This window comes from Mastigoproctus giganteus, chromosome 7 (genome assembly GCF_048544385.1).
Source record: "Mastigoproctus giganteus isolate SK-2022 chromosome 7, ASM4854438v1, whole genome shotgun sequence".
Lineage (NCBI taxonomy): Eukaryota > Metazoa > Arthropoda > Arachnida > Uropygi > Thelyphonidae > Mastigoproctus > Mastigoproctus giganteus.
This window is the reverse complement of record NC_143581.1, coordinates 142,814,539-142,842,403: the sequence shown is the minus strand read 5'-3', so window position 1 is coordinate 142,842,403 and position 27,865 is coordinate 142,814,539. Positions and strand designations below refer to the sequence as shown.

Here is a 27,865-nt window from a genome sequence, read left to right as displayed (position 1 = left end):
AGAAAGGATAGATGGGACAGGGGGGAAGGAGGGGTTATGCTATTAGTTAAGAAACACATAAAATCCAAGGAAGTGAAGCCAGTCGACATCGATGGACAGGGCAGTGTCGAGTCAGTTTGGTGTGACATAAGCATAGGGAAATCAAAATTGAGAGTAGGAGTGTGCTATAGGCCTAATGACTCTGATGAGTATAATAAGATATTGTACAGGGAAATTGAGTGGGCCAGTAAATCAGAGAGTCTTATAATGGGGGATTTTAATTTCCCAGATATTGACTGGAATTTGTGGGTTGGTCACTCACACACTAGCAAGGCTTTTGTGGATTTATTGGATGATTCTTTTCTACATCAGCATGTTCGTGAGGCAACAAGAGGGAGCAATACTCTTGATCTGATTATCAGTAGTGATTCTTCATGCATTAAGAATCTGCAGATAAATGAACCACTAGGTGGCAGTGATCACAGTGTGTTGAAGTGGGATTTACTCAAGGAGGTAACTACCATCAGAGGTAAAGGGAAGGGTTTTTGTTTTCGTAAAGGCGACTATGATGGTCTGGTCTGAGACAGTATTTAAATTCTATACAGTGGGACCAACTGATGATGTTACCAACAGCAAACTCAAAATGTGAAGCATTCAAGGAACTAATCTTGGAGGCTACCAGGCTTTACATACCAACTAAGAAATATTGTTCAAGGTTTAGGCCTAAATGGTTGTCAGATGAACTAATGAGACATGTAGCAGAGAAGAAAAATGCATGGGATACATACAAATTAATGGGTGACATGGAAGCCTGTGATAGATATAAGTTGGTCTGTAACCAAGTCACAAAGGAGATTAGGCAGGCAAAGGCAGACTACGAAAAATCCTTGGCAAAGGATGCAAAGAAAAACAGAAAAGAGTTCTTTACCTATTTAAACTCAAGAAGGAAAGGGATGAATCAGATTGGTCCACTGGATATTGATGGTTCAACAGTTGAGGATCCTGCTCAGGTGGCTAACAATCTAAACAAGTATTTTGCATCTACATTCACGCATGAGGAGTTATTCAGGAAGGAGAATGATGTAGGTAAAGTAAACGTTGGCAGTGAGCTAGATGATTTTGTAATAACTGAGAGGAAAGTGGAGGAGAGATTGTTGAGGATAAACATAAAAAAGGCACCTGGGGTGGATGGGATCTATCCAGTTATATTAAAGGAGGCAGCAAAGGAAGTAAGCAAACCCCTAGCCATAATTATGAGAGCTTCTTTGGACTCAGGGGAGGTACCCATAGACTGGAGATGTGCAAATGTGCAAATTCACAAAGGAGGATCAAAGGCTGACACAAGTAATTATAGACCTGTTAGTTTAACTTCTGTTCCAGGTAAATTAATGGAGGCACTGGTTAAAGAAGCACTGCAGGATCATCGAGACAAGAATTCAGTTATAGCTCAGACGCAGCATGGTTTTGTTAAGGGCAGGTCTTGCCTGACCAATTTGATTGGATACTATGATGTAGTCACAAAAGAACTGGATGCAGGGAATAACTTTGATATTATATATTTGGATCTTAGAAAGGCTTTTGATACTGTTGCACATGGAAGACTGCTGCACAAATTGGAGCAGTGTGGCATTGGAGGCAAATTGCTGCTATGGATAAGGGGATGGTTGAGTGGCAGAAGACAGAGAGTGGTAATCAATGGACACTGCTCATCGTGGACTAATGTTATTAGTGGAGTTCCTCAGGATTCAGTGTTGGGTCCGTTGTTGTTTTCGGTGTTTATGAATGATATTGATGATGGTATATCAAGTTTAATGTCCAAGTTTGCAGATGATACAAAGGTTGGCAGGGTTGTTAAGGACACTACTGACGCTATGCTGCTGCAACAGGATCTGGAAAGGTTGAACAGATGGGCTGAGAGGTGGCAAATGAAGTTTAACATTGACAAATGTAAAGTACTACATATGGGAAAAAGTAACCCCAGAGCAACGTATCAACTCTGCGGTACTACACTGACAGTGGTGGAGAATGAAAAGGACCTGGGGGTAATTGTGCAGGCAGATATGAAGTTCTCTGAGCAGTGCAAGAGTAGCTCATGGTGTCTTGTCAATGATATAAGGAATTTTTCTAGCAGGGATAAGGAGGTGATTATTCCCTTGTATAAGGCAATGGTTAGGCCACATCTTGAGTACTGTATACAGGTCTGGAGGCCTCATTTCAAGAAGGATGTAGAGCTGCTGGAACGGGTACAGAGAAGGGCAACAAGATTAGTGAATGGAACAAATGGTTGCTCTTACGAAGAAAGGCTTAAGTTTTGCAAATTACAGTGTCTGGAGACTAGGCACCGGCGAGGTGATCTGATAGAGGTGTATAAGGCTTTGAATGGTTTGAGCATGCTCAATGCCAATGGGATTCTTCATCTTGCTCAGAATAATCACCTCAGAGGGCATAAATTCAAATTGAGGAAGGACGGATGTCGGATAGATGTGCGGAATGCCTTTGGCCAGCGGGTGGTTGGTTGGTGGAACCGACTTCCATCACTTGTTGTTGAAGTTGATAGCCTAAACAAATTTAAGGCTCAACTGGACAGGTATTTCGAACGAACAGAGGGGTGAAATGGGAGTGGTGTGTGTTTTTTTTTTTTTTTTTTGGCTGATGCTGAATAAGCTTGCTTTCTTGCATCATATGCCTCTACTAATGCTAATGCTAATACACATTGTATGCTCCCTCCATATTCAAATTCTGAATCCCTGAGTAATCCCTGAATACCTGAGTGTTTCTGATATTTCTACAATGTCTGCATTTGATGACATGATTATTTACCATGCTCATAGCATTGTTTATTTGCCATGCTCATAGCATTAATGTACACCCAAGTATACATGCACCTGTTTTTACTCTTAGTAACCGTAATTTTGCTCTGTATTTCCTTGTTCGTTGAGGGCCAACAAGTCTTGAACTTCCAGGCATCTGCATATTCCAATGGAAGCAATGCAAGAATAACATATACCTTTTCCTGTGGCTGCTGTTAATGTCCCTCAGAAGTCCTACCCTGAATCAAAGCATTCCCACTACTTCGAGCCTCCTGCTTTATTGCTCTAGGCTGAGGTACAATTTTAGTCTGTATGTAATTTTAAAAACAATACAAAAAAAAAAAACTAAGAGATATGAAAGTAATGCTATATACTATTTCTGTTTATTTGATGGCAGTACAAACTACTCTATTTTAGATTGCATTACATGCTATGTGATAAAGTTATGTTGTAAAATCATGTTTTTATTGCTGTAAATTTATTATTATAGGCCTAAGAAAACACTGTTGATATCAATTATACCGCTACAAAACTACATAGAAGACTTCTGAATAGTGCCTATATCAATAATACAGCAAAATGGTGGCAGAAATCAACTGGTTGTTTAAGTTGAAAGCCAGGTAACAGATAAATTCACCAACTTAATCAGAAAAACATAAATTACCACGGTGGCTCCCAAAAAGCCCTTTTGGGAGCCACTAATTGGAACCTTGTTGATTTGCTGATGCCACCCTCAAATCAAATAGTTCTTTTACAAATATGTAGATTGTTTCATTGAGGTGGATAATTCTTTTTTAACATTCTAATAAATACCTTAACCTTTCAATGGTGACACCCCTTATAGAAAACGTGATAGCAAGACAATTTTATAATCCGCACTATAGCCATACCAGCTAATGTACCAATAAACAACCATACCACACACACAATTTTACAAGTGCCAATTTCCTTTTTAATTTCTGGAATTTCCCCCATCCCTACCTTTTCAGTCCAGCATTATTTTCAGTGTCTTCCCTGTTCAGTCCAGCTGTATCAGTCCAACAGATGATGAATTTAAATGTTAATGTTTAAAAACTAATGCAATATTTCTTCCTGGAGGAAAATATTCACAAACCCATTCATCCAGCTCATTGACAATGTGGGCAGAGGTGCAACTATCAGAATACCTACAAAAATCTTTCTGCTAAATACATTCTTGAAAACTAGTTCCCTCTGTTCATTCTTCGGACCAATATTTCTTTATCAATTTTTTTCATTTAGTTCCATGTTGATAATAACTAACTCCAGAAATATCATTTAGCGAAACCTAAACACAGTCACGCCATGTGGAACAGTCAGACTCTATATTTGTAAGGGTTTCCTTTTTTCTTTTTCTTTTTTTTTTTTTCCCTCTCAGTTTTTTCAGAAATGTCTAAAAATTTCTCAATTTTAAATCAGAAAGGCTATTTACTTTACCTTGATGACATGTCTGAATGCTTCACTCTAACACCGTATAAGTTACTTTGTGATTATAATACCGAAAAAAAAAAACAAAAAAACAATGCCACCTGCTGTTGACAGTTGAATATACACACTTCGGTAAACACCACTTTGTTTTTCAGATCATTTATATGAAGTATAAATGAATGGCAGTACAGTGGGGAAAACAAAGTTCATAATTGGAAATGGTGACAGTTGCCGTGGTTGAGACATTCAGGCTTCACGGCGTGTATGTATTTATGTAATGTATGTCGGCACCTGGAATGTTAGTTCAACACTGCCTCATATCACTGGGAATGTACAAAGCATTGTAAAATGGCCAAGCTTGTGAAGAGTATGTTGTTTGTGTGGGTTGTGTTGTCCTGGCTACCTGGAAGCAGCAATCTCTTGGACGACTACTTTCAGATACTCATCCAGCAGTGGTTATGAACACATACCAGGGCAGATTAAGCCACAAAAAAAAATATATATACATCCCATTCGTAATCCTTATAACAGTTAAAATTCTGTACATTGCATAATACAATTATCAAGCAAAATAAACAAAGTATACAAATATACGGATCACTTACTTTCTATAGCACCCAGAGAATACTCCAAGGTTATAAATTGCAAGTTTCTATACAAAAATCAGATCAAAGTCAATTCCAAAGTTTACAAATCAGTCCATGTTCAAATTCAAGTTCATAATCAAAATAGTATCCCAAGATAACATCAATGACCAAAATAAATGATCGTCATAAACTCCAATCAAGAAATGTCAGTCAGTAATGACTTGTGCCAACAGCCAAAATGGTAACTGTTATTTGTAACAGTGTAACTAACCCGTCTCCTTGTAAAAACAGCAGATGCAAGTTGCTGAAGAGCAACATATGAGTTTTTGTCTCCCACCAACAAAGTTTCATGTCCATGAGATAATGTAGAGACTAAAAGGCAAAAAACATCTCTAATATCATTGTAGAATTGCTCCAATTTTCATTTTCATCACATTGACATGCATCTGTGTCCTATTAAAAGAAAGGATGTATACAAGTCCAAAGAAAACCAAACAGGTTTCTGTTTACATAAAAGGTCACTTCAGGGAACAAAATCCTAGTAACAGACCCAACAGATTGTGTATTCTTTTTTTTTTTTTATGAAAACCCCAAACACGAGAGGTATTAGAACCTATAGTACTTAGTACTGTGCTTGGATTTGAGGTTGAGAAGACGAGAGAAGATATTTGTTGACATTAGGCTTGAACTTCTGTAGACTGTAATTTTCAGGAAGATGGTTCAAGAAAATGGCAGTTGAATGAATAAACAAGGAAGGTGAAAAGTTGTTTCTGTGAGTTTGAAGTTGGCCAGTAAATGGATGTTGGCTGGTGGTGGCACATGTTCGGCCTATTTTGAAAGAGAGAGAGTGGGAATTATAGAAACCAATTCAGAAGAACAGTGCCCATGGAAATATTTATAGAAAAGGCATGCGGCAGAAACAGTACATCTATGAGACAGCGAGTGGAGGGACTCTGTTAAAGATGAGTCATTAATTAACCTAACTGCCCTCTTCTGAATGGAATATAGAAGCCTGAGAGAGGTTTTGGGGGCACCGCCCGAAATGTGGAAACAATATTCCATGGTACAAACAGCTGTTTGGAAGAAACGTAACGTCGAGAGTGGAAGGGGAAAACAAAGTTTTTTAGATGCAGAGGAAGCAGTCTTTGTAATATGCTTGTGCCAAGAGAGATTGGAAGTCAGGGTAATCCCCAAAAGAGATATATCAACTTACCTAGAAATCCGAGTGTCACCAAAGATAAGCACAGAAGCAAAAGAATCCTTTTTGTGAGATATAAGGCTAGACTGAGTTTTAGAAGGATTGAAATCAACTAAGTTGTCTTTGCCCCACTGGAGAATTACCTGAAGATTGGAATTTAAGGAATTGGTAGCAGATTTTCGAGAAGTTGAAGCTGATTGAGCAGGGTAGGGTTTTTCAAAATGGAAAGTGGAATGCAATGTGCTATCATTGGCAAAACTATGGTTAGGATTGCCAGTCAGTGGAAGAAGGTCATTGATAAAGCAGAGGAAAAGAGAGGGAAAGAACGGAACATTAGTGGAGAAGTTAGAAGAGGGAGAGAGCCATCTACCATACCCTCAGTAAGTGATCAGAGAGAAAACTGGATAAACAATTACAAAAAAACAGTTGGCAAACCATAAGATGGAATCTTGTTAAGAAGACCTTGCTGCCAAACACGATTGAAAGCCTTTCAGATGTCTAGAGCAACTGCTTGTGTTTCACTGAACTTTTCCATTGAATTTGTCCATAAATGGGTAACATAAGCCAGAATATCACCAGTGGATCGAGACGGAAGGTTTCTAGGTGGTTTAAGAGTTGGCAGTTAATTGATTTCTCCATTAATTTAGAAAGAGTAGAAGTAATTGCAATGGGACGATAATTGAACGAGTGGGATTTGTCACCCTTTTTAGGAATTGGCTGGATATTAGTAAATTTCCAAGAAAACGTAAAAAAAAAACCTTTGGAATGAGAAAGTGAAAAAAGGCAGCAAAGAACAGGAGTAAGTTCAGGAGCACGGGTTTTGAGAACAAGTGGAGAAATACCATCACAATCTGTAGCTTTCTTAGCATCAAGATTCGTCAAATTCCTTCTGATCCTTTTGGTGGAAGACCACAGGAGGTATTGATGGAGTGTGTTGGGAATGGTGGGAAGTGTTTTACCAAGATCATTAATACGTGAGTTGGAAGAAAAAATGGGATGCTAGCAGGTCAGCTTTTCCCGTGGCCGAAGTGACAATAAAACCATCTGGTGTTAACAGAGGTGGGAGCAGAGATGGGCAAAAGTTGCGGCCAATAGCTTTGGCGAGAGACCAGAATGCTTGGCTGCTGTTAAGGCAAGAAGGAAGTTTTCTACTCTTAGCCTGTTCAAAATCTAGTTTGGACTGATTAATAACTGCTTTACAATTGTTGCTATCTTTGGTGTAGGTAGAAAATGAAACTGAAGAATTGGAAACAAGCCAATTACGATATGCAACATTTCTACCCTTGAACAGTCTTAGCACATTTATTGGAAAACCAAGATTTAGATAAAGGATGACATTTTAAAGTGGAGTGTGGGATAAAGGATTCCATTCCTGCAAGAATAATTTCACTGACATGATCTGAGCAAACGTTGACATCAGAAGTTTTGAAACAGTAATCCAACCAAGGAAAAGAAGAAAAGAAATCTCGCAGGTCATCCCATTTTGCATTCTTGTAATGCTGAACAACACGAGGTTGGGAATAGCCATGAGATAAACGCTCCATTGGAGAAGAGACAATCACCAAGTTATGATCTGAGGTACTAAAGGACCACTCACTTCGACCGTGTACTTAGAAGGGTTGTTTGTGAGAAAAAGGATCAAGCGTGTTGGCTGTATGGTTAGGATTGTCCAGTATTCTTGTAGTTAAATGAACAATCTGTGCAAGATCATTAGTAATTGCAAAATCCTCAGCACTTGACCAGCTGGATAGGTGTGACTAGAAAACGGAAGCCAGCTGGAGTTGTGAACATTAAAATCATTAAGGGAAATTACCTCTCTGCTGGGAAAGTTGGACTGGAGAAAGTCAAGTTGCTAAGAGAGGAAGTCGAAGAGCTCCAAGTGATTAGTGGAGTTCGGAGAGTGGTAGAGACAGTAGATGAATTTGAGAATGAGTTAGAGAGATTTTAAGCCAGAGAAGATTGAAAAAAGGAGATTCCAAATTACCAAGTCTCTGGCAGGGAATATCGGAACGGACATATGCACAAGTACCACCTTTGAGGCAAAAGGAATCATACAGCAAATAATTTGGATAACTGAGATGAGCAGTAGTTGAATTAACCGATATTCTATCAGAAAAAGTATGTGTGGTTTGGCAGACTGCAAATGGAAATGGACAGCATTGAGATGATGTATATTTGTGTAATGAACTAGGAAGTGTTTGGGAGGTTTAGATTTTTTTGCAGATAAGCTTACTCTGTTAGTTTGACAATTCATGGTACAGTTGACCCTTGAACAACACGGGCTTGAACTGTGTGGGTCCACTTATACGTGGATTTTTTTCAATAAATATATTGGAAAAGTTTTTGGAGATTTGTAGCAATTTGAAAAAACTCGCAGATGAATGCGTAGCCTCTATATATGCACACACACAAAGATATATATCTTTGTATATAATAGCTTAATTTTTGACATTTGCACATGAGGCGATGTATACAGAACTCGAGAGAAGACAAAAGCAAAAGGTATAAATCGTATTAAGTGAATAGTATGAGATGAATTACGACCTAATAATTGTATCCCATTTTTAAAATGGGTAGCCTACGGTTAGTCTATTATAAAAAGTTAAAAATTATCAAAACTTACACACACAAACACTTACAGACTGTACATGGTGCCGTTTGCAGTCGAGAGATGTAAAGATGCGGTATTAAATCATAACTGCATAAAATTAACTATAGTAAATACTGTACTACTGTAATGTCTGCGCATGTAGCACAGTGTTATCGTCACCGTTCTCCCTACACACCGGGTGGAAAAAGCCCGGGTTCAAATCCCGTGAACAACGCGAAGAATTTAGTGGGCTTTTTTTCACTCCGTGGCTGAGTTTGTCGATCTCATGCATAGATAGCAAGGTTTTTTCGTCCAGCAAACACACAATTTACAGAAAAATAAATATATCAGTAGATGTAATCATTTTACAGGGGGCCCTAATATTATAATTTTTTGTAGTACTGTAATAATTTCGTAGCCACCTCCTGTTTCTATTGTGGTCAGCTCAAGTGTTTCGAGTATCCGCTTAAAACGCCGTGTGGCGCTAATCATCTCTGTGTGAGCAGTTAGTCTCTAATAAATTGCGTATTTCAGTAAAAATTGATCTCTCGAAAAATACATGATTCTCACGTATTTTTCATCGTGATTAGTGCATTACCGGAAACCTTGAATAACACCATGGGACCCGTATGAAGTGCCACTAGTAATGCTGGAAGCTCCCAAGAAGTAGAAAAAAGTCATGACATTACAAGAAAAAGTTGAATCGCTTGATATGTACCATAGATTGAGGTCTGCAGCTGCAGTTGCCCGCCATTTCAAGATAAATGAATCCAGCGTAGGGACCATTGTAAAAAAAGAAAAGGAAATTCGCGAAGCCATCGCTGCAGCTACGCCAGCAGGCACGCAAAGCTTGCACTTTTTGCGAAATAGATTTTTATCTCATATTGAAAATTCAGCTTTTATGTAGGTGCATGATTGCTATAAAAAGGCATACCTATAGACTCTAATATGATTCGAGAAAACGCGAAGTCATTATATGACAACTTAAAGAAAAAGGAAGGTGAAGAATCTAAAGCTGGAGAATTTAATGCTGGCAAAGGATGGTTTGATAATTTTAGAAATAGGTTTGGCTTAAAAAATGTCAATATAACAGAAGCAGCTTCTGCCGACCAAGAGGCAGCAGATGAATTCCCAGACACCATTAAAAAAATCATTGAGGAGAAAGGATATCTGCCTGAACAGGTTTTTAATACCCTATTTTAAAAAATGCCACGGGGGGGGGGGGAACATTTATTAGTAAGGAAGAGAAGTGAGCACCAGGATAAGGCACGCAGGGATAGGCTAACTCTACTGTTTTGTGCAAATTCAGTTGGGTTTATGATCAGGACTGCCCTTATCTATAAAGCTGCTAATCCCCGAGCCTTGAAGGGAAAAGATAAAGACCAGCTGCCAGTCTTTTGGTTGGACAACGAGAACCCTTTTTCTGGTTTGGTTCCATCAATGCTTTGTCCCAGAAATCAAGAAGTACCTTGCCAGTAAGGGACTGCCTTTTAAAGTTCTTTTGATATTGGACAATGCCCCTGGCCACACAGAACTCCATGAGTTCAACACAAAGACGTCGAAGTGATCTACTTGCCCCCAAACATAACATCTCTAATTCAGCTTCTAGATCATGGGTCATAAGGACCTTTAAGGCTCATTACACATAGTACTCCGTGGAAAGGATTGTCAACGCTATGGAAGAGAACCCCAATAGAGTGAACATCATGAAAGTCTGGAAGGATTGCACCATTGAAGATGCCATCATTGTTATAGAAAAAGCTGTGAAAGCCTGAAACAATAAATTCCTGCTGGAGAAAGCTGTCAGATGTTCTGTATGACTTCACAGGATTTACGATGGAGCCAATCAAGGAAATCATGAAAGAGATTGTGGATATGGCAAAAAAGGTGGGGGGGGTGAAGGGTTTCAAGATATGGATCTTGGAGAAATTCAAGAGCTAATAGACACCACACCAGAGGAATTAACAGGAGACAACTTGATGGAGATGAGTGCTTCTGAACCAGTGCCAGAAAACAGATTGACATTGGACAATCTGGCAGAACGGTTCTGATTATTCAAGACTGCTTTTGACTTCTTTTACGACATGGACCCTTCTATGATATGGGCACACCGAAACTAAAGCAAATGGTGGAACGATTGTTACTGTATAGAGAAATGAAAAAGCAAAAAAGTCGGACAGAAATTGATGTATTTCCGCGAAGTTACACCGAGTCTGCCTGCCTTTTCTGCCACCCCTGTGACAACAAGACCAACACCTCGATGTGAAGACGACGAGGATGAAGACCTTTATGATGATCCACTTCCACTTAATGAATAGTAAATAATCATCATGCCATACGGTTAATAAACTTATCTGTTGTGTATGTATGTAGTGTCTTCGTGTGAAAATCTAATAACTGTGGCAAGAATGTATGAGACGTTTTTGTGTCATAGTGTATAGGCTAGGCTACCATAAAGCAATCATATTGCTGCTTCTTCGTTATCAGTGCATGAATCATTATACCTGTAAATAAATATGAATTTCTTTTTCACATTAATTTTTGATGTCTAGTGTTAGTAATACATATAACATCTACAGTGTATTGTATCATTTAAGACGATATTGATGTAGGTACTGACAGACAGATGATTCATCTTGTAAACAGACAACTTAAACTTACGGTATTGATAAATACAGTACAGTACTGTAAATGTATTTTCTATTCCTTATGATTTTCTCACTAACATTTTTTTTCCCTCTAGCTTATTTTATTGTAAGAATGCAGTATATAATACATATAACATACAAAATATGTGTTAATCAACTGTTTATGTTATTGGTAAGGCTTCCGGTCAATGGTAGGCTATTAGTAGTTAAGTTTTTGGAGAGTCAAAAGTTATATGTGGATTTTCGATTGCACGGGGGCTTGGCACCCCTAACCCCCGCATTGTTCAAGGGTCAACTGTATATTCAATAGTAAGAAAAAGAGGAGGGGACATGCTGTATGAAGTAATGAAATTTTTGGATATGGCAATACACATGGTAAGAATATACCCAGATCCTTGACATAGCATGGCCTTGACAATCCCCCCCCCCCCACATACACACTACTCGGACTCCCTCCAGTCACTATCTGGCAGAGTAGAGGTAACAAGATTATCCACTAGGTTTTTTGGAAGCCTCCTAAAGAGTTACCGGTCAGTTTGGTACGGTGTGCTAACTAGTGGCCAGCCTGCAAACACCATTTTAGAGCTGTACCCTCGAAATGTAAGGAAGGTTGGATCTCGCAGCAGTGATGGCCATCATAACCTCAAAAGTCATCAGTCATACTGCAAGATGGAAGAGATGGGGAAGGGTCAACTTCAAGCCACCAATAAGCACAGGTCGATGACAGTCATCTACCACCTAGTATTGCCTGGTAACACAGAGGGACACCATTCCTCCATGTGGCGTGGGCGCCACACTTCGACCCCTGCTTATGTTGGTTCACACCTGGGTGGTCACCCACAGTGTGCTTGTGCATGGGGGTTATACTAACATTTACTAACAGTCCCAGCATTGTGAAAGCAAGGATTTGGCTGTCACAGACCATCCGGACTTCGATCCACTTGACTTGAGTGTCATCTGAATATCAGTTCCATAGTGTTTTAGACTCCCAGGTAGCAAGTACAGCTTGTCTGGCATATCTGAGAGAATGTCTGTGACAACTTCAAGGACCAAATATATATATTCAATACTATTAATCACTTTGACTTCAGAGTTATTTCAAATTGGCATGTTTCGCAGCGCACAAACTTTAAAATTGCGTGTGTTGCCTCTTGCAGAGTAGTGGCTATCATGACAGAATATTGTATTTGGTGTTCTCATTTTTGCTATGTAAACAATAAATCTTTCAGAAATAACTAGGAAAAACTAAATATAACTTCAGACATCCATTATGAGATAATGCAGTGCCTTTCCTATTGATCTGCTACTCTTTCTCTGCAACAGAATATATCTAGAAAATCCACACTCTTGACATAAGGCAATCATACTTTCCTTTTCTAAGCCAAGGAAAATCCAGAAAACCAAACTACAGTCCTATATCTCTGGCCAGATGTCTGTGTAAGATCCTGGCTGAGTTTCATACCACTATGGTTACTGAGGAACCAGTCACTGATGCTGTGAAGTACAGCATAAACATCCAAAGACATTGACTCGGCTTCCACCGTTCCCAAAACTATGCTAGAATGCACATCAGCAAGAAACACCAAAAAGGCCTGGAGTATATTAGGTTTCAGGTCTGAATGAATTGAAATCTGGTATCTTTGTTGCATCTTCTATTGCCAAGGTGGCCAACCCAGAGGCTGTCAGAGAGCAAGTGGATTTTCCGGAAAGTCCGGAAAATCCACTTGCCCTTTACTTTCCGGTTAGTCCGGAAAGTAAAGGGCAAGTGTATGTTTCACCTTTTATTGATCCTAATTGCAGACCCAACTGGAATTACCAATTCTCTAGGGCAGGGGTGTCAAACTCTTTTGGGCCGCTGGCCATTTCCTGTATTAGTGTACCTCATGTGGGCCACACATGACCTACAATCCTTGCCTTTCTAAGCCTAAAGACACTTTTTAATTGGTCAGTTGTTGCTTATTGCTGATTGATACTCGCAGCTGAGGATGCACTAATAACTAATTGAGAGGAAATAAAAGTCTGAATAAACAACAGAACAAATAATGAAAAGCAAGTTTATTTCAATAAGGAAATATACATGAAATTAGGTAATCTAGACCTTTTTTGGCAGATACTTGAGTCAAAGATTGTGAAGACACAATCTTCATAATGGAAGAAAGATTGGCATCGGTTAGCCTTGATCTGTGGGCTGTTTTGTTAGCTTTCATATGCAAAAACATTGTTCACATAAATATGTGCTCCCAAAGTAACATAGAATTTGTGCTGCGAACTTTCTTATCTCTGGATATTTTTGCCCTAAATAAGAGTAGATTTTTTGGATACCAACTGCTCGGTATTTCTCTTAAATTGAGTCATTCTGCAGATCAATTAGTTTGATTTGTATGGAAATGGGAACTCTTTCAACATTAAAAGAAAAAGGGCCCGTGAAAAGAGAAGTCTTCTTGGCGCTCCTTGAAATCTTTAAAGCACCTATCAAATTTGTCTTTAATCTTTTCTATTCTGTCACAATATTTTGATAAGGTATAACTTTGACTCTGATTTTTCAACTGTTCACACATGGAAAAGTAAGTCATATTTTAATTGATTTTGCTACACAATCAACTTTTTTTGAAAACTAGCAAGTGCATTGTGCATGTTTGTTATCAACTGATCTTTCCCTCGTATTTTGATTTTTAGATCGTTTAGGTGACCTGTAATATCTACAGGAAGGCCAGATCAAGACTGATCCTTGAGAAGTGATACATCCTAACCTTTCATTTCTAGGAACAGTATTATTTCTTCGAAAAGTTAAAAAAAAAACCTCTTTCCAAGTCCTTAAGAAGGAGAGCAAACTGGTGGTGATTCAGACCTCTGGACCAGATGTTCACAGTTATGGCCAGTCTCAAGCACATAGTCCTTTTCGGTATTTTCAAACACAGAACCTGCTGATGAATGATGCAGTGGAAAGATTGCAATTTTTGTTTGTCTGGATATTCGTTCTTCAGTTTTGCTTCCAGTGTTGATACAAATCCTTTGACTTTGCCTGTCATTGCTGGAGCACCATTGGTAGTCACAGCCACGAGTCACTTGAGAGGAAGCTTGTATTTCTCTAAAATGCTCCATACGGTGTCACAAATGTCTTCCCTAGTAGTAGTTCTATGGATGGGAATCATTTCCAAAAACTTTTCAGTTACTTTCAAATTGTCATCGCAGGCTCGAAGAAACAGTCCAGCTTGTGCAATTGAAAAACATTGAAACATTGCAGATGCTTCCTGCAGTTGTTGACGTAAGTTGTCTGCTATCTTGGTTATTCTTTCAGCCAATGTTTCTTGACAACAAAATTTTTTGGAACAATCACATTTCCGGGTCAGACATTTTCAGCCGCTTTTATCATGCATTCCTTAAACAGGGAGCCTTCACTTGAAAGGTTTGGAATGCTTTGCCAGTAAATAGCTCATTTGATAACTGGCTTTCACTACTGATTCACTGCATTCATTAATTTTTGTAATTACATTTTGCTGCCTTTGAAGTGAGTTCTTCATATTCCTTTTTTTTTTTTTTTTTTTTTTAAATTTACCATCGAAGCAGGAAAAATTTTCTTTGTGAATTGTATCATAGTGTTGTTTAATATTGTACTCTTTGACGACACTAATCAATTCATTGCAAATAATACACACAATTTTGCCTTTTACCTCTGTGCAAAAGTATCTCAATTCCCATCTTTCTTGTCAAGCCCGTCACCACCAAATACGGAGGATGCGGAAAGGTCAGGGAATGACCACCGCATATTCCCGGAGCAATATGGCCTTAGTTGCTAATGCTCCTAAAAACCAAATAACAAACAAACAAACCGTCTTTCTTGGAATTGTCTCCCCTCATCAACAACCTTTTTCTGGTTGGCTTAGAAAGCAACATCACGTGTATATAAAAGTCACAACACAAAACTGTTTGTTTGGCACCTCCATAGCCAGGTGGGAAGGAGCAGCAGTGCATAACACACGCTACTTGATTAGACCTTGGTTCGATCCCGTCACCACCAAATACGGAGGATGCGGGAAGGTCAGGGAATGATCACCGCATATTCCCAGAGCAATATGGCCTTAGTTGCTAATGCTCCTAAAAAAAAAAAAACTGTTTGCTTACTGACTTGATTAAATAAAAACGCCAAAATAAATATCAGATCAATTGCATTACAATGTAACAATAAAGAAGTTTTCCTCCTAGTGATTTTTATTCGAGCCAATGGGAGAAGAGGGCAAGACAGTTGCATCACTACAATGCAATTAATTATTGGCAACTGCCTCTATAACATTCACCAACCTTGTGCACATGCTGTTCCATTGTAATGTTTTTTGTATAATAATGAATATTGTTTATTTGTAAATATAGTAATTTAGTATTTTGTAAATATTTTAAATATTTGCATAATTTATAAATATTTCAGTGAAATATTTTTGTCCTGCTCTTTGGGATGTAACAATATTCCCCGTGCATTATGAAACCCGAAGTAAAAGGCCTTTTCCTAAGTGACCTATATAAACGCAAGTAAATAATTTCATAGTGATGTTTATTCAACCTTGAGAATGCTGCACACTACAAATGCACAGGTAAATCATTACATAGGTCATTTCCTGATTAGATATCGATCACAGTGACAGTGTTTTTTGTCTGACGGCACCAGGGAGTCTCCCCAAACTCACCGTTTTTACTCTGTCTAGAATACAATACTCTGTGTAAGGCGTGTGTGTTTTGTGAAGTATTAGTGTGGGTTGTGTTGTACCTCTATCTACTTAGCCTGGGGCCTGTGGAGAGCCGGTAACCATCACTGCCTCGGGGAGGTGGGGTGAACCTTGGTGTAGCTAGGCATCCAAGGAGAGCCCAGGGAATTTTCTCCAGCCTGCCAAATATTCCAAAAATTCATGTGACCTGCTTCTCTGAAAGTTTGGGGACCTGGTCCCCAAAATAAGCAGAAACAATAATTATATCATGAACAGGCCACACTACGCAGTTGCCATAGAAGGGAAGATGTTCTTGCTCACCAATTCATAGGATGCAGTCATCTTACACACTTCTGCTGAAGGTTGATGGCCGCCCCCATGTGCAAGAGTTGCCACACCAACAGTCCTTCATATTTTAGTCTAACGGCCTGATTTTATAAAAGAATTTCATTTATATTTTGCCACTTTTAGCCATCTGACTGTTCATTATACACCCAGTCAGATTTTATCTGACATGACCGATCTTTTTAAAATCTCTATGGCCATTCAAATGTATTTAGTTACTTGTATTCCATTTTATTGCATTTATGTGTTCATGTATTTATTTATTTATACTTATATATTCTTTTGATGCGGTGAATCTCCCTCGTCGGTCACCCTGTTTTTACCGATTTGTGGTGCATTATAGCCTTCATTGCTGATGTGTTAGAAAAACCTAAACCTAATGCAAAGCTATCTTGGTGTATTTAGTAACAACAGTTTTATCGAAAAAAAAAATCTTTATTTCTCAATTACCTCACTTCCATTGCTGGGCATTGTGAAGTGCAAGAAATTAAATCAGTTGCCTCATGCTTAGCTAATGTTATGGGTTTCCTAATTTGCTTTGTGACTTACATTAAATTGTTGATCTCAAACTTAAAAGAAATTGAAAATTAACACGGAAGTGGATGTATCGAACACTTTATACACAAACACTAAACTGTAAGGAGTTTTACTATTTTTCCATTTAAAACTAATTAATGATGCAGATTTTTAGTGAATATCACACTTGAGGAAATCTAAAGTTTACCTAGATAAGTAATTAGTTTTGTTCGTCAAAATGCACTGAGCTCACCCTCTGGGGCAGTGGTTTTCAACCTGGGTGCCGTAACAACATTCCAGGGGTGCCATGTAATTTGGGTTTAAGTTACATAAAATTTTTTTTTTTTTTTTGAGATTTATTTATTTCATTATAAAAAGGTTTATGGCACCCATTGTACCATTTCTTTTTAATTTTGTAGTGATCTATAATTGATGTTAATTTAGTACCTGTATATAAAGAATAAAATTCTTTATATAAGTATATACACACTAATTTATTACGAATTGTAATTTTGTTTATAATTATATTATTATAATAACTGTCATATAACTTTTTTAATATTATATATACAGGGTGTTTCAAAAATGATGGTCAATAATTTAAAGGTGAAAAGTACAAACTATAAGCAAAAAATTCCAAGTAAATATCGGGCTGCAAATGAACCGTTTTCGAGATAATGCACATTTTCTGTTAAGATCCGCCACTGACTACGGGAGCACTAGTTTACCAAAAAAACTGTGAATCCTTTGCTAAGGGTGTTTTTTATTAAATATAAGATAATACATTTTTAATTTTTGGTTTCAACACTACAGGATTTTACAGATGTTACAGAATGTTACAAAAGGTGTTCAAAATGCTGTCCTTGCATCCATACGTGGCTTTGTAATCTTCTCTGCATTGAGTTGCAATGCAGAGAAGGCATTCCTGGGTCATTTCTGATATGCTGAAAGGCCCCTTCAACCTGACGCTACAATTCCTCAACTGTGTTAATGTCAGAAGTGAACACCAAGCTTTTTGCATGACCCCAGATACAAAAATCCATAGGATTTGAGTCTGGTGATCTGGGAGGCCACATTACCTATCCACCGTTGACCATACTTTCTAGTTAGATACCGAGTCACAACTCGGGCAAAATATGCCTGTCCACCATCATGCATAAACCACATGTTCTGGTGCTCAAGTGGAACAGTATCATCATCAAGGTCTGGAAGAACATTCTGCAGGAACCGAAGGTACAGCTCTCCTTTTAGCCTGTTTGGCAGAAAGTGTGGTCCAATTAGATGGTCTCCTAGTAGTCCTGCCCAGACATTCAATGAGAAATGATGCTGATGTTTGTTTGTTTGTTTGTTTGTTATTTGGTTTTTAGGAGCATTAGCAACTAAGGCCATATTGCTCCGGGGATATGCGTGGGTCATTCCTGACCTTTCTGCATCCTCTGTATTTGGTGGGCATGGGCTCGAACGCCTGTCTAATCAAGAAGCATGTGCTATGCACTGCTGCTCCTGGCTACGGAGGCACCTGTTGCTGATGTCATGACTCGTGAATTGCATTAGGGTTTGCGTTGGACCAAACGTGACAGTTATGAAAATTTAAAATACCGTTACAAGTAAACCCAGCTTAGTCAGTGAACAAAATGTTGTTTAAAAATTGGGGGTTCAGGACACTGTTGCATCCACTCGCAGAACTTCATTCCGGGAGGGTAGTCTGTATTGCTGAGACCTTGAACACACTGGATATGGTAGGGATACAGTAATTGGCAATGTAAAATTCACCACACACTGCTATGGCTCAGTACGTGCTCTTGCAGAGCAAACCTCTTTGTCGAAATTTCTGGATTTTGTTCTGTTCTTTCTAACACCCTTTCCTCAACATCAGGTGTTATGCTTCTGGGTCTATCTGCTTGTACTCCATGTGCAAAGTGCCCATGTTCTCCAAGGCGTTGATGTACCCTGATGAATGTGCGCCTGTTAGGCTGCATTCAGTGGGGAGTTGCTTCACCTTTAAATTATTGACCATCACTTTTGAAACACCCTGTATATACACAGAGAATCGGAATATTAAAAGTTCGAAACCACTGTGTTAGGTTTTTTTTTTTTTTTTTTTTTTTTTTTTTGGCCCAGGGGTACCGTAAACCGACAAAGTTTGGGAACCTCTGCTCTAGAGGATAAATTCTGCTGACTGTAAGATAGGATGAAAAAGTCCTTCTCCCCCCCCCCCCCTTTGATTTCTTTGTAGGAGAAAAAAAGTGACATAAATGAGAAAGTTCATTATTATTGGAAACAGCTTACAGAATAAATAAATTAACCACTGAACATAATAAATTTCTTATGGTCTCATAGTCAACCACTAGTTCTGTGATCTAGTATTGATCATTAATAATTATGTATATCTTCAGTTTGGTAACAAAAATTTTTGATGTCAAAACACTCAACGATATTAATTCTAAATGTATTCTGATATAATTTAGAATTAATTGTTGAGAGTGGAGATGGCCATTTGAACGGATTTTAATTGCCGCCACATGTTTTTTGGCAGCTAGAATAGATTTTGTCTCGCGTAATCCTTTGTGTGGATGACGTCAAAAGCTATTCTGCCATTGGTCACATGACCAGGGTTCGCAGCCATGGTCAAAAGACACTTGAACAATAAAATAGCCTTCGAGATTTTTTTTTTTTTTTTTTTAATCCCTGGATTGTGTAAGGAAGTACGAAAATTTAATTTTTTCCCATACAAGTGTAGTGACCAAAGGGCATAAAGATACTGCTTTTGCCACATCTTCAGTAAATAAAACACTCTAGGTGGGGTAAAAATTGTTTTCATTGAAGGTTTAGTTTGTTAAACAGATTTTCTTGAAAACTTGTCATTCAGCAGTGTTTGGAGGTCTAAAATGCATAAATTTCAACTTTTAATGGTAACAAAATGTTGATGGCTAAGGAAAATTTATAAAAAAGCTCAACTTTTTACTATTTTGTGAAAGTAATATAATGTAAACGTGTTATATTCGGCAGTGTTTGGAAGTCTAAGATGCATAAATTTCAACTTTTAATGGTGCAAAATATTGGTGTTTAAGGAAAAATTTTATAAAAAACGATATTATTAAAATGATATATTAGTGGTATGATTATAAATTAAATATTCTTTTAATCCAGTGTATTCAATACAGTTATTTTACTGTTAACCAGCTTGCAATTTTTTGGCCTATTTTTGGAGTATTTGGTCCCTAGGCAGAATATTTTCTGGGGACCCTACATTCTACTTTAATAGTAAAAAATAGGGAAATTAGGATTACACAATCAATATAAAAATGTAAAGCAAATAAATCTGCATAATACAGTGAGACCTCTATATAACAAAATCGATTGCTAGAAAAAATTTGTTAAACAAATTTCATTACAAAGAAATATGACCTTTTCAACAATGAAAAATACTGAATTCAACATTCGGAAATATAGTAAAAGATGGCAAATAAATGAGAAATAAGTGGGAATGAATAAATTTTCTAACATTTTAAAACAGTTAATTTATTAATACATACATAATAAGAAATGACTACTTACATGACGTGTACAATATATTTGTACACTTTTAAGAATTATTTCATAAAATATTTGGTTATTTTTTATTGTATACTGGATTTTACTGTACATCATTCATAAAAATGTTCGCATTTGTTTGAACACTCATATATTTTCTGGTACATTTTCTTCACATTGTAGGCCTCAACACAGTTTCATTTAAATGCTGCCAAAATTTCATGTTTGGAAGGTTTTAATATTGCTCTCATTGCCCTGATTTTCATCCAACTCAGTCAATATTGCCACTAGTTCTTTGAATACTCTCCAAAATGTTGGAGTCACTCAGATATCCAATTGCTATGGCATCATTATCAATACCTAAAAATTTGTCAAGGAACAATTCTCCACTGATCAAACTGCTCTCTTGAAATTCTTACCAAGATTGCTCAATATCTTGTAGTAGTTCATCCCTCTCATTGTTGTTAATTGGCGTTTTAGCAAAACCTGGTTTTGCAAAGCAATTCTTAATCATTGTTTCTATCACGTCTTGACTCTACACTTTCGTCAACTCTGATGTGCACATCTACAGATAGTTATTTTTTATTTTCTGTATAATCTTTTTCAGTATGCCTTTTGTAGTGCACTTTCAAATTCTTGATAATGCCTTGGTCCATTGGCTGCAGTTTATATGCGGTATTTGGAGGAAAGAAAACAAGCTTCACGCTTGTAAATTTTGAAATTACCGAATGAAGGTGGGCAGGGCAGTTATTGACAATTGCATGATTTTTCTGTTTTCTTTTGTCATTTTGGTCTCGGATAAACTTCGCCCACTTGAAAACGGCTCATCTACAACTTCATACAGGGATAATTTTGCATGTTTTCAACTGGGCATCATTTCCTCAAACAGTTTCAGAATCAGAACACGGTTTTTCAGAATGGTTGACACACTGCTGACAGTGATACCAAACTTTAAGGTGATTTCTTTTTTTTAACACCCCAATCTACACTATTAAGCAGTTCCACTTTTTTGACTATACTCAAGGATTTCCTCTTAGAAATTGTAAGGTTACTTGCACATCAGCTAAAACAAAACTGATGTAGGGAACCACTTGTAACCAACATGTAAACCGAGACAGGTGAAATTTAGTAATAGTGTGGATCACTCTCTCTCAATTCTCTAATAGGGTGCTTACAGTAGAAAACGGGTTGACCAGAGCCAATATCCATGTCGGGAGTATGCCTTAATCTTTGTCAATGGCTGTGGCGACATAGCTAGCAGTTGACCAGCACGACCTTCTCGGTACAGTAGATGCAGTTGTATAGGATTTATGGGCACCACTAAATTGTGGAATGTTTTAGCTCTTTTGTAATTTTTCCTGCTCATGAGACAAAAAAATTGAATAATTCTATTTACATATTAGTCGAACATTTCTTTTTTGCTTCTATCAAATTCAGCACACATAGTTGTGAGTGCGGGATTTCCCTAAATGCTTATTTGGGGAAATTTTGACGTAGCATTTCGCGGAACACGACCCTTACGTAAGTCGGAGAGTTCCTGTACAAATCTGAACATATCAGCAGCACTCGCATTTTGACTAGAAACAACATTACAATTTGAAAGTATATTTTATTTGCAAATTTTATAAGGAACATGAACATTCATGCTCATCATTAATCTACTTAATATCGCTGATTTTGGCTGTGTTCGTTGCTATTTGCGCGACCCCTCAAAGTACAGGCCTTAGATTCTTGCCTAGTTTGCCTAAGATTGGTCCTGTATGCAAGTTATGTGATATGACTTGTTTCGGTTCATTATGAAATATTATTTTACAGGTTTGTGACTCATTTAATGAAACGTATTCAACGTGGTCCAGTAAGAGGTATATCAATTAAATTACAAGAAGAAGAAAGAGAAAGGCGAGATAATTATGTTCCGGAGGTACGTGTCTCTCTATACTTTTTTCAGTTATAGAGCAATAAAGATTTTTGTTTTTTAAATGCACTGAGACAATATTCTTTTGCCCAAAATAAAGTTCATTAATCAAAATGAGTTCCATTATGATCATTACATTTCTATCAACTAGTTAAAAAAAGCATACCATCTTGAAAAAACATACAGTTTCTCCTGGAAGGAACTATTGAGAAGTTGGGGAAAGTGATACAATAAACTGTAAAACAAACCTTTGCGGGGAGGCATTTTGTTCTACCAAAATTTCATTTTAATTACTATCACTGAAAATTTATTTCAAAAGAGTCATTATTTGTATAAATGAATTCTGCCCTGCTGGTACAGTGGATGCAACTTACTTTTATTTTTCATATATTAATAATTTTGATTTTAATATTTAGCTATTTTTTTCTCATGTTAATATGAAAATTCAGCCTCAGTCAATTTGTGGGTACCATTTGGGTGTGGAGTGGTAAATAAAAAAAATTCAAAAAGATGTAAAAAATGTATAGTGAATGATGAATTCTTTTGCTGTGCCTTACACCAATTTTTTTTCTTTCAAGAAAATGTTTCCATGCTAATATTTATAATGCAAGGTGCCATTCATAATTTTCACGTGAAAGTTTTCTTCTGCTATATAAACCAGTACATTTTAGGCATAGTTTGATTTTTAAAATGCAGTGTTCCCTCGATATTCGCAAGGGATGTGAAGTTCTCTGGCTCATTTCTTCCACACTTTTTTTTTTTAAGGGATATGTTCCTTTTTATAAATGCTAATAAAATAAAAATAAGAAAAAAATCGATAAAATAATTTATTATTAAATTTGTTAATGCATTTAAATCAAAACTAAAGAAAAATAATTTTTAATTATCCTATGTATATGAACACACGTTATTAGTTAACATAAAGGGAAAATGTTAATCTTTTTTTACGAGTCTTTAAATAGATCTGCAAAAGACCAGCATTCATTGGTTCACATTCGTTTTCTTCTACATCAGTTGAACTGTATATAAGCTCATCAAGATCCTCTTGTAAGAGTACTTCTACCTCCCCAGGTACCATGTCAGACAATCCATCCCCTTCAATACAATGTGCCGTGTTAACAATTTCTTGGTCAGCAGAAGGGATTTTCATGGAATTTTTCACAGCTTTTGGCCATAACGTTTTTCAGCATACATTGACCGAGTCCTGTTTTAGTTCCTTATGTGTTTCTTTAACTGTGACATTGCAATCTGCAATATAGAATTTTCTTCCATTGCATTGAAAATTTGATGAAAAGACAATTTTGTTTAATCAGCTTTGAACATCCGAATTATACCTTGATCTAATTGTTGAATGTGAGAAGTTGTGTTAGGTGGCAGAAAGACAGCTTCTGTATTTTTATTTAGATGTTTCAATTCCTCTGGTTGTCCTGGTGCATTGTTCAGATAAGCATAACTTTGAACGAAAGATTTTTCAGCCACAGGTACTTCTCTACTTCAGGTACAAAGTAGAGAAGTACCTGTGGGTACAACGCAATGTTTAAACCAATCCAGGCACAATTCTCATGTTACCCACACTTTTTTTTTGTTACTTTGCCAGTAGACAGGGAGTTCATTTTTGTTTTTTCCCTTTAAGCTCTCGGGAATGGTAAAGCATAGCGGGTTTGATCATATCACCTGCTGCATTTGCACAAAATAAAAGTGTCACCCTATCTTTACTTGTTTTAAATCCTGGCATCTGTTTTTCCTCTTGGGTAACGTAGGACCTGTTAGGCATTCTCTTCCAGTAGAGCCCAGACTCTTCTGCATTAAAGACTTGTTCCAGAAATTACTATTTTGTGAAATTCTTTGGGGAAAACTGCTGCTGCTTCTTGGTCAGCAGAAGCGTATCACCAATCAACTTTAAATTTCTTAAAAGAAAATCTTGTTTAAATCCTTCAAACCAACCTTTACTGGCAGTGAAGGTTTTTGTAGAACTTTCAGAAGATGATCCTTCTCCACCTTGTTCCTCATGATAATGATTATAAAGAGATTTCACTTTTTCTCTTAAAATTGTTGAATCGATTGGCAATCCCTTTTTTTTATATTGTTTTCCATCCACACACTCAGCACTCTTTCCATTTTACTTAATGCTTTTTCGTGTACATGAGAAACAATCTTTGCACTCTTTGGTGCCACTAGCTGCAAAACAACTGCAGATTTCCTCCTTTTTATAAATCTAGTGCACTGTAGAATTGTTAATGCCATATATCTTCCCTATGGCTGCAAAAAATTTCAGATCTTTAATCTTATCTAAAAGTTCCACTTTCTCTGCAAGTGTGAGAACTTTTTTCTTCCCTTGGTTTCCAAAAATTGTAACGTTTAGGTCCCATTTTTAGTAGATATGAGTGAAAAAAGAAGTGCTCGTAGAAGACAACACGGTGCCTCTGTAGCCAGGTGGGTAGGAGCAGCAGTGCGTAGCACATGCTTCTTGATTAGACTGGGGTTCGAGCCCGTGACCACCAAATACGGAGGATGCGGAAAGGTCAGGGAATGACCACCGCATATCCCCGGAGCAATATAGCCTTAGTTGCTAATGCTCCTAAAAACCAAATAACAATAACAGAAGACAACATGCGAACATCACAGTAACAATCCTGCAACTGAACCCACACATTAACAGCTGTGTGCGTGCGTGCACGGGAAACAGACTAGACTCATGCAAGCCAGATCCCTAGCAGACCTGTGTGGGTGACAGGGTTTCTGCAAATAATTCAAGCCGTGATGTGAGAGACCACGAAAAGCAAGGGATCACTGTAATTTGTTGTATTGAATTTTTTGCCAAAATTGTGTCATTCAAATGGTACAATACAAAGCACCAATAATTTTAAAAAAGTCAGCTGGGGACCTAGGAAAATTTTTATAAAATGGTATCCCTTCTAACCTGATTTTACTGTGTTCTGTTGGAAATGTCTGATGAATCAGATGTGAGAGAGAGGGAGGGAGAGCTTTCATATCCAGACTAGCTGAGTTTCTTTACAGAAATTGAACCAGTGATTTTTGTGATATAATGATTATTATTGTGGAGAAGGGACTGGATCTCTTCATTTAATATTGCTCGGATAAAATGATGTAAGAATACTAATTACAATAACTTTACAATTTACAATAAATATAAATATACAGTAATAAAAGTGTTAAAACCAATAAAATACAATAAAATATACAGAGATAAAAGCGTTAAAACCGAAGCTTTCGAAGGCATCCACCTCCTTTTTCAACAGCACACTTTACCTTGCGGTATACCCTTAAATATCCACAGGCTCACGTGGTTCAGAAACACACGCAACATTCTCCTCGTGTGTTACGGAACCAGAAATGGTTCGGGAGTGTGCCAGGTGGGAATCGTTCATCCCATCCAAGGATCACTGCCTCAAAGAGGGGATGAATATGTATTCCCCTGTCCCTATTGATAGTATTGTTCTCAGCAGAACAAATCTGCAAGCTCTCGAGCCACTTGCGGTCCCAAAACCTATGTGTCCGATCGCTGATAACCGCTTCGTCCGGGGAGTTGTGTCGGTGAGACAAAACGTCATTTTAAAGATCGTCTGGGAGAGCATATGAGTGCGATAAAGAACGCAGACTATGGAAAATCTGCTGTGGTGGAGCATTTTTGGGAGGAGCAGCATCAAATCTCCCCGAACGAAGCGGTTATCATCGATCAGGCGCATAGGTTTTGGAACCACAGGTGGCTCGAGAGCTTGCGGATTTGTTCCGCTGAGAACAATAGTATCAATAGGGACAGGGGAATACGTATTCATCCCCTTTTTGAGGCAGTGATCCTTGGACGGGATGAACAATTCCGCCTGGCACGCTCCCGGGCCATTTCCAGTTCCATAACACATGAGGAGAATGTTGCACGTGTTTCTGAACCACATGAGGAGTGTGGGTATTTAAGGGTGTACTGCAAGTTAAAGTGTGCTGTTGAAAAAGGAGGCAGGTGCCTTCGAAAGCTTCGGTTTTAACGCATTTATTACTGTATATTTATATTTATTGTAAATTGTAAAGTTATTGTAATTAGTATTTTTACATCATTTTATCCAAGCAATATTAAATTATTTAATTGGTTTTTTGTATTTTATTTTATTTTAATTCAACATGCTTTAACACGGTTGGTGTCAGCTGCTTAATTCACAATATGTAGCCCATCAAACAGTGACTATGGCCTTCTCCATGTGAATACAGAGTTTTGGTGTTTTTTATCTGTCGATCCACTATGCTATCATTTGCAGTTGTGCAGAATTCGATTTCTGTCACATGTAGTGATTTCGTTGAGAAATATTGTTCTTCATTCGGCTTTTGAGGCATCCATTTATCCAGATTCATAACCTTGCCAATCACACTGAAATGCTTAGAAATGGTTGCTGTACTTAACTGAGCTTTACCACAAGTTTTCACACCAAGAACTTTCACTGTGATCTTTATCTTCAAGAATCAACCTCCAGATCATTGGATTTCAACCAAGTACTGTACTGTGAATGTATTAACAGGTTCTTGCTTCATGCCTGGCTAATATTATGGGTTTTCTAACTTGCTTTGTGGCTTGCATTGGAATCAGTGATTAAACTTTCAAGAACAAAAAAAATTTATCCGTGCTTCACTACAACCCTAAAACAGCTGCATTTCAAATTTTCAAAAAAAGCAAGCTTGAATTACATGTGTTGAAACATGCCCTGAAAAATGATATAATTTGTCCACCTAAACCATCGCACCTGAAAATAACTAACTTCACTGTCGTTCAGAAAACAGTGAAATTTAGATATTAAATTAACACATTCACTGCTTCATTATGCAAATATGTTGTACAAGTTTTTAGTCCACTTGGAGGAAAAACTTCACTGTTTTTAATTCCAATTTGATAGGGGGGAAATCTGTTATTTTTGTTAAGCTACTGTCGCCAGAGGCTGAGTAATTCAGTCAGTGAGGAGAAAGCCCAAAAATATTTCCGCTCTCTGGTGAAGGCTGCTTAACAAAAACATTGGATTTTTTCTATATCCATGACAAATACAGCAGGGCCCCGTTATAATGCGGTTCGTTTTACGCTGATTCGCTATAACGCTGTTCTTATATTATAACCCGTATCTGACTATAACGCTGTCACAGATCACTATAATGCTCTTTTTACAGGTTGCATATTTAATGAAATCGTTTCATTTGATGGAGTCGATAGCTTGAAGATGAATAACAAAACAGCATTAAAACGTTTCCCACGCCGACTTGAGAAATTTTTCCACACAGTGAAAATTTCTCGCACACTAATTTAATTGCAGTACAGTGACTTGTTACGTAGTTCGGAGATCAACATTTTAAAAAATGATCAAGTATATTACTTGTAATATTTGCGTTATATGCATTTATCTGAAGTCTAGTCATCACTCAGTACAGTGTTAGACATCGTGCCTAATGGACAGTTTACTTGAACATTGTATCATAATTAATGCAACCAATGCAGGTACATTTTTGAAGAGTTAATAATGGCTTATAAGAATGAAAAAGCAACGTCTGGGCGCAGTATGAAGACTATATATGTAAGAAAAAGACTGAATTTGAAAATTAAATTTTAT

General features: G+C 37.5%; 1 protein-coding gene across 1 annotated transcript in view; it reads left to right on the top strand.

The window, feature by feature from the left end:
* RpS17 (ribosomal protein S17) overlaps positions 1-27,865 on the top strand; it is a 59,818-nt gene that overhangs the window by 21,025 nt on the left and 10,928 nt on the right. The window contains exon 3 of the mRNA XM_090377127.1: positions 22,166-22,271. Within this exon, the coding sequence (XP_090233253.1) occupies positions 22,166-22,271 (106 nt within the window). The remainder of the gene's footprint in view (positions 1-22,165; positions 22,272-27,865) is intronic.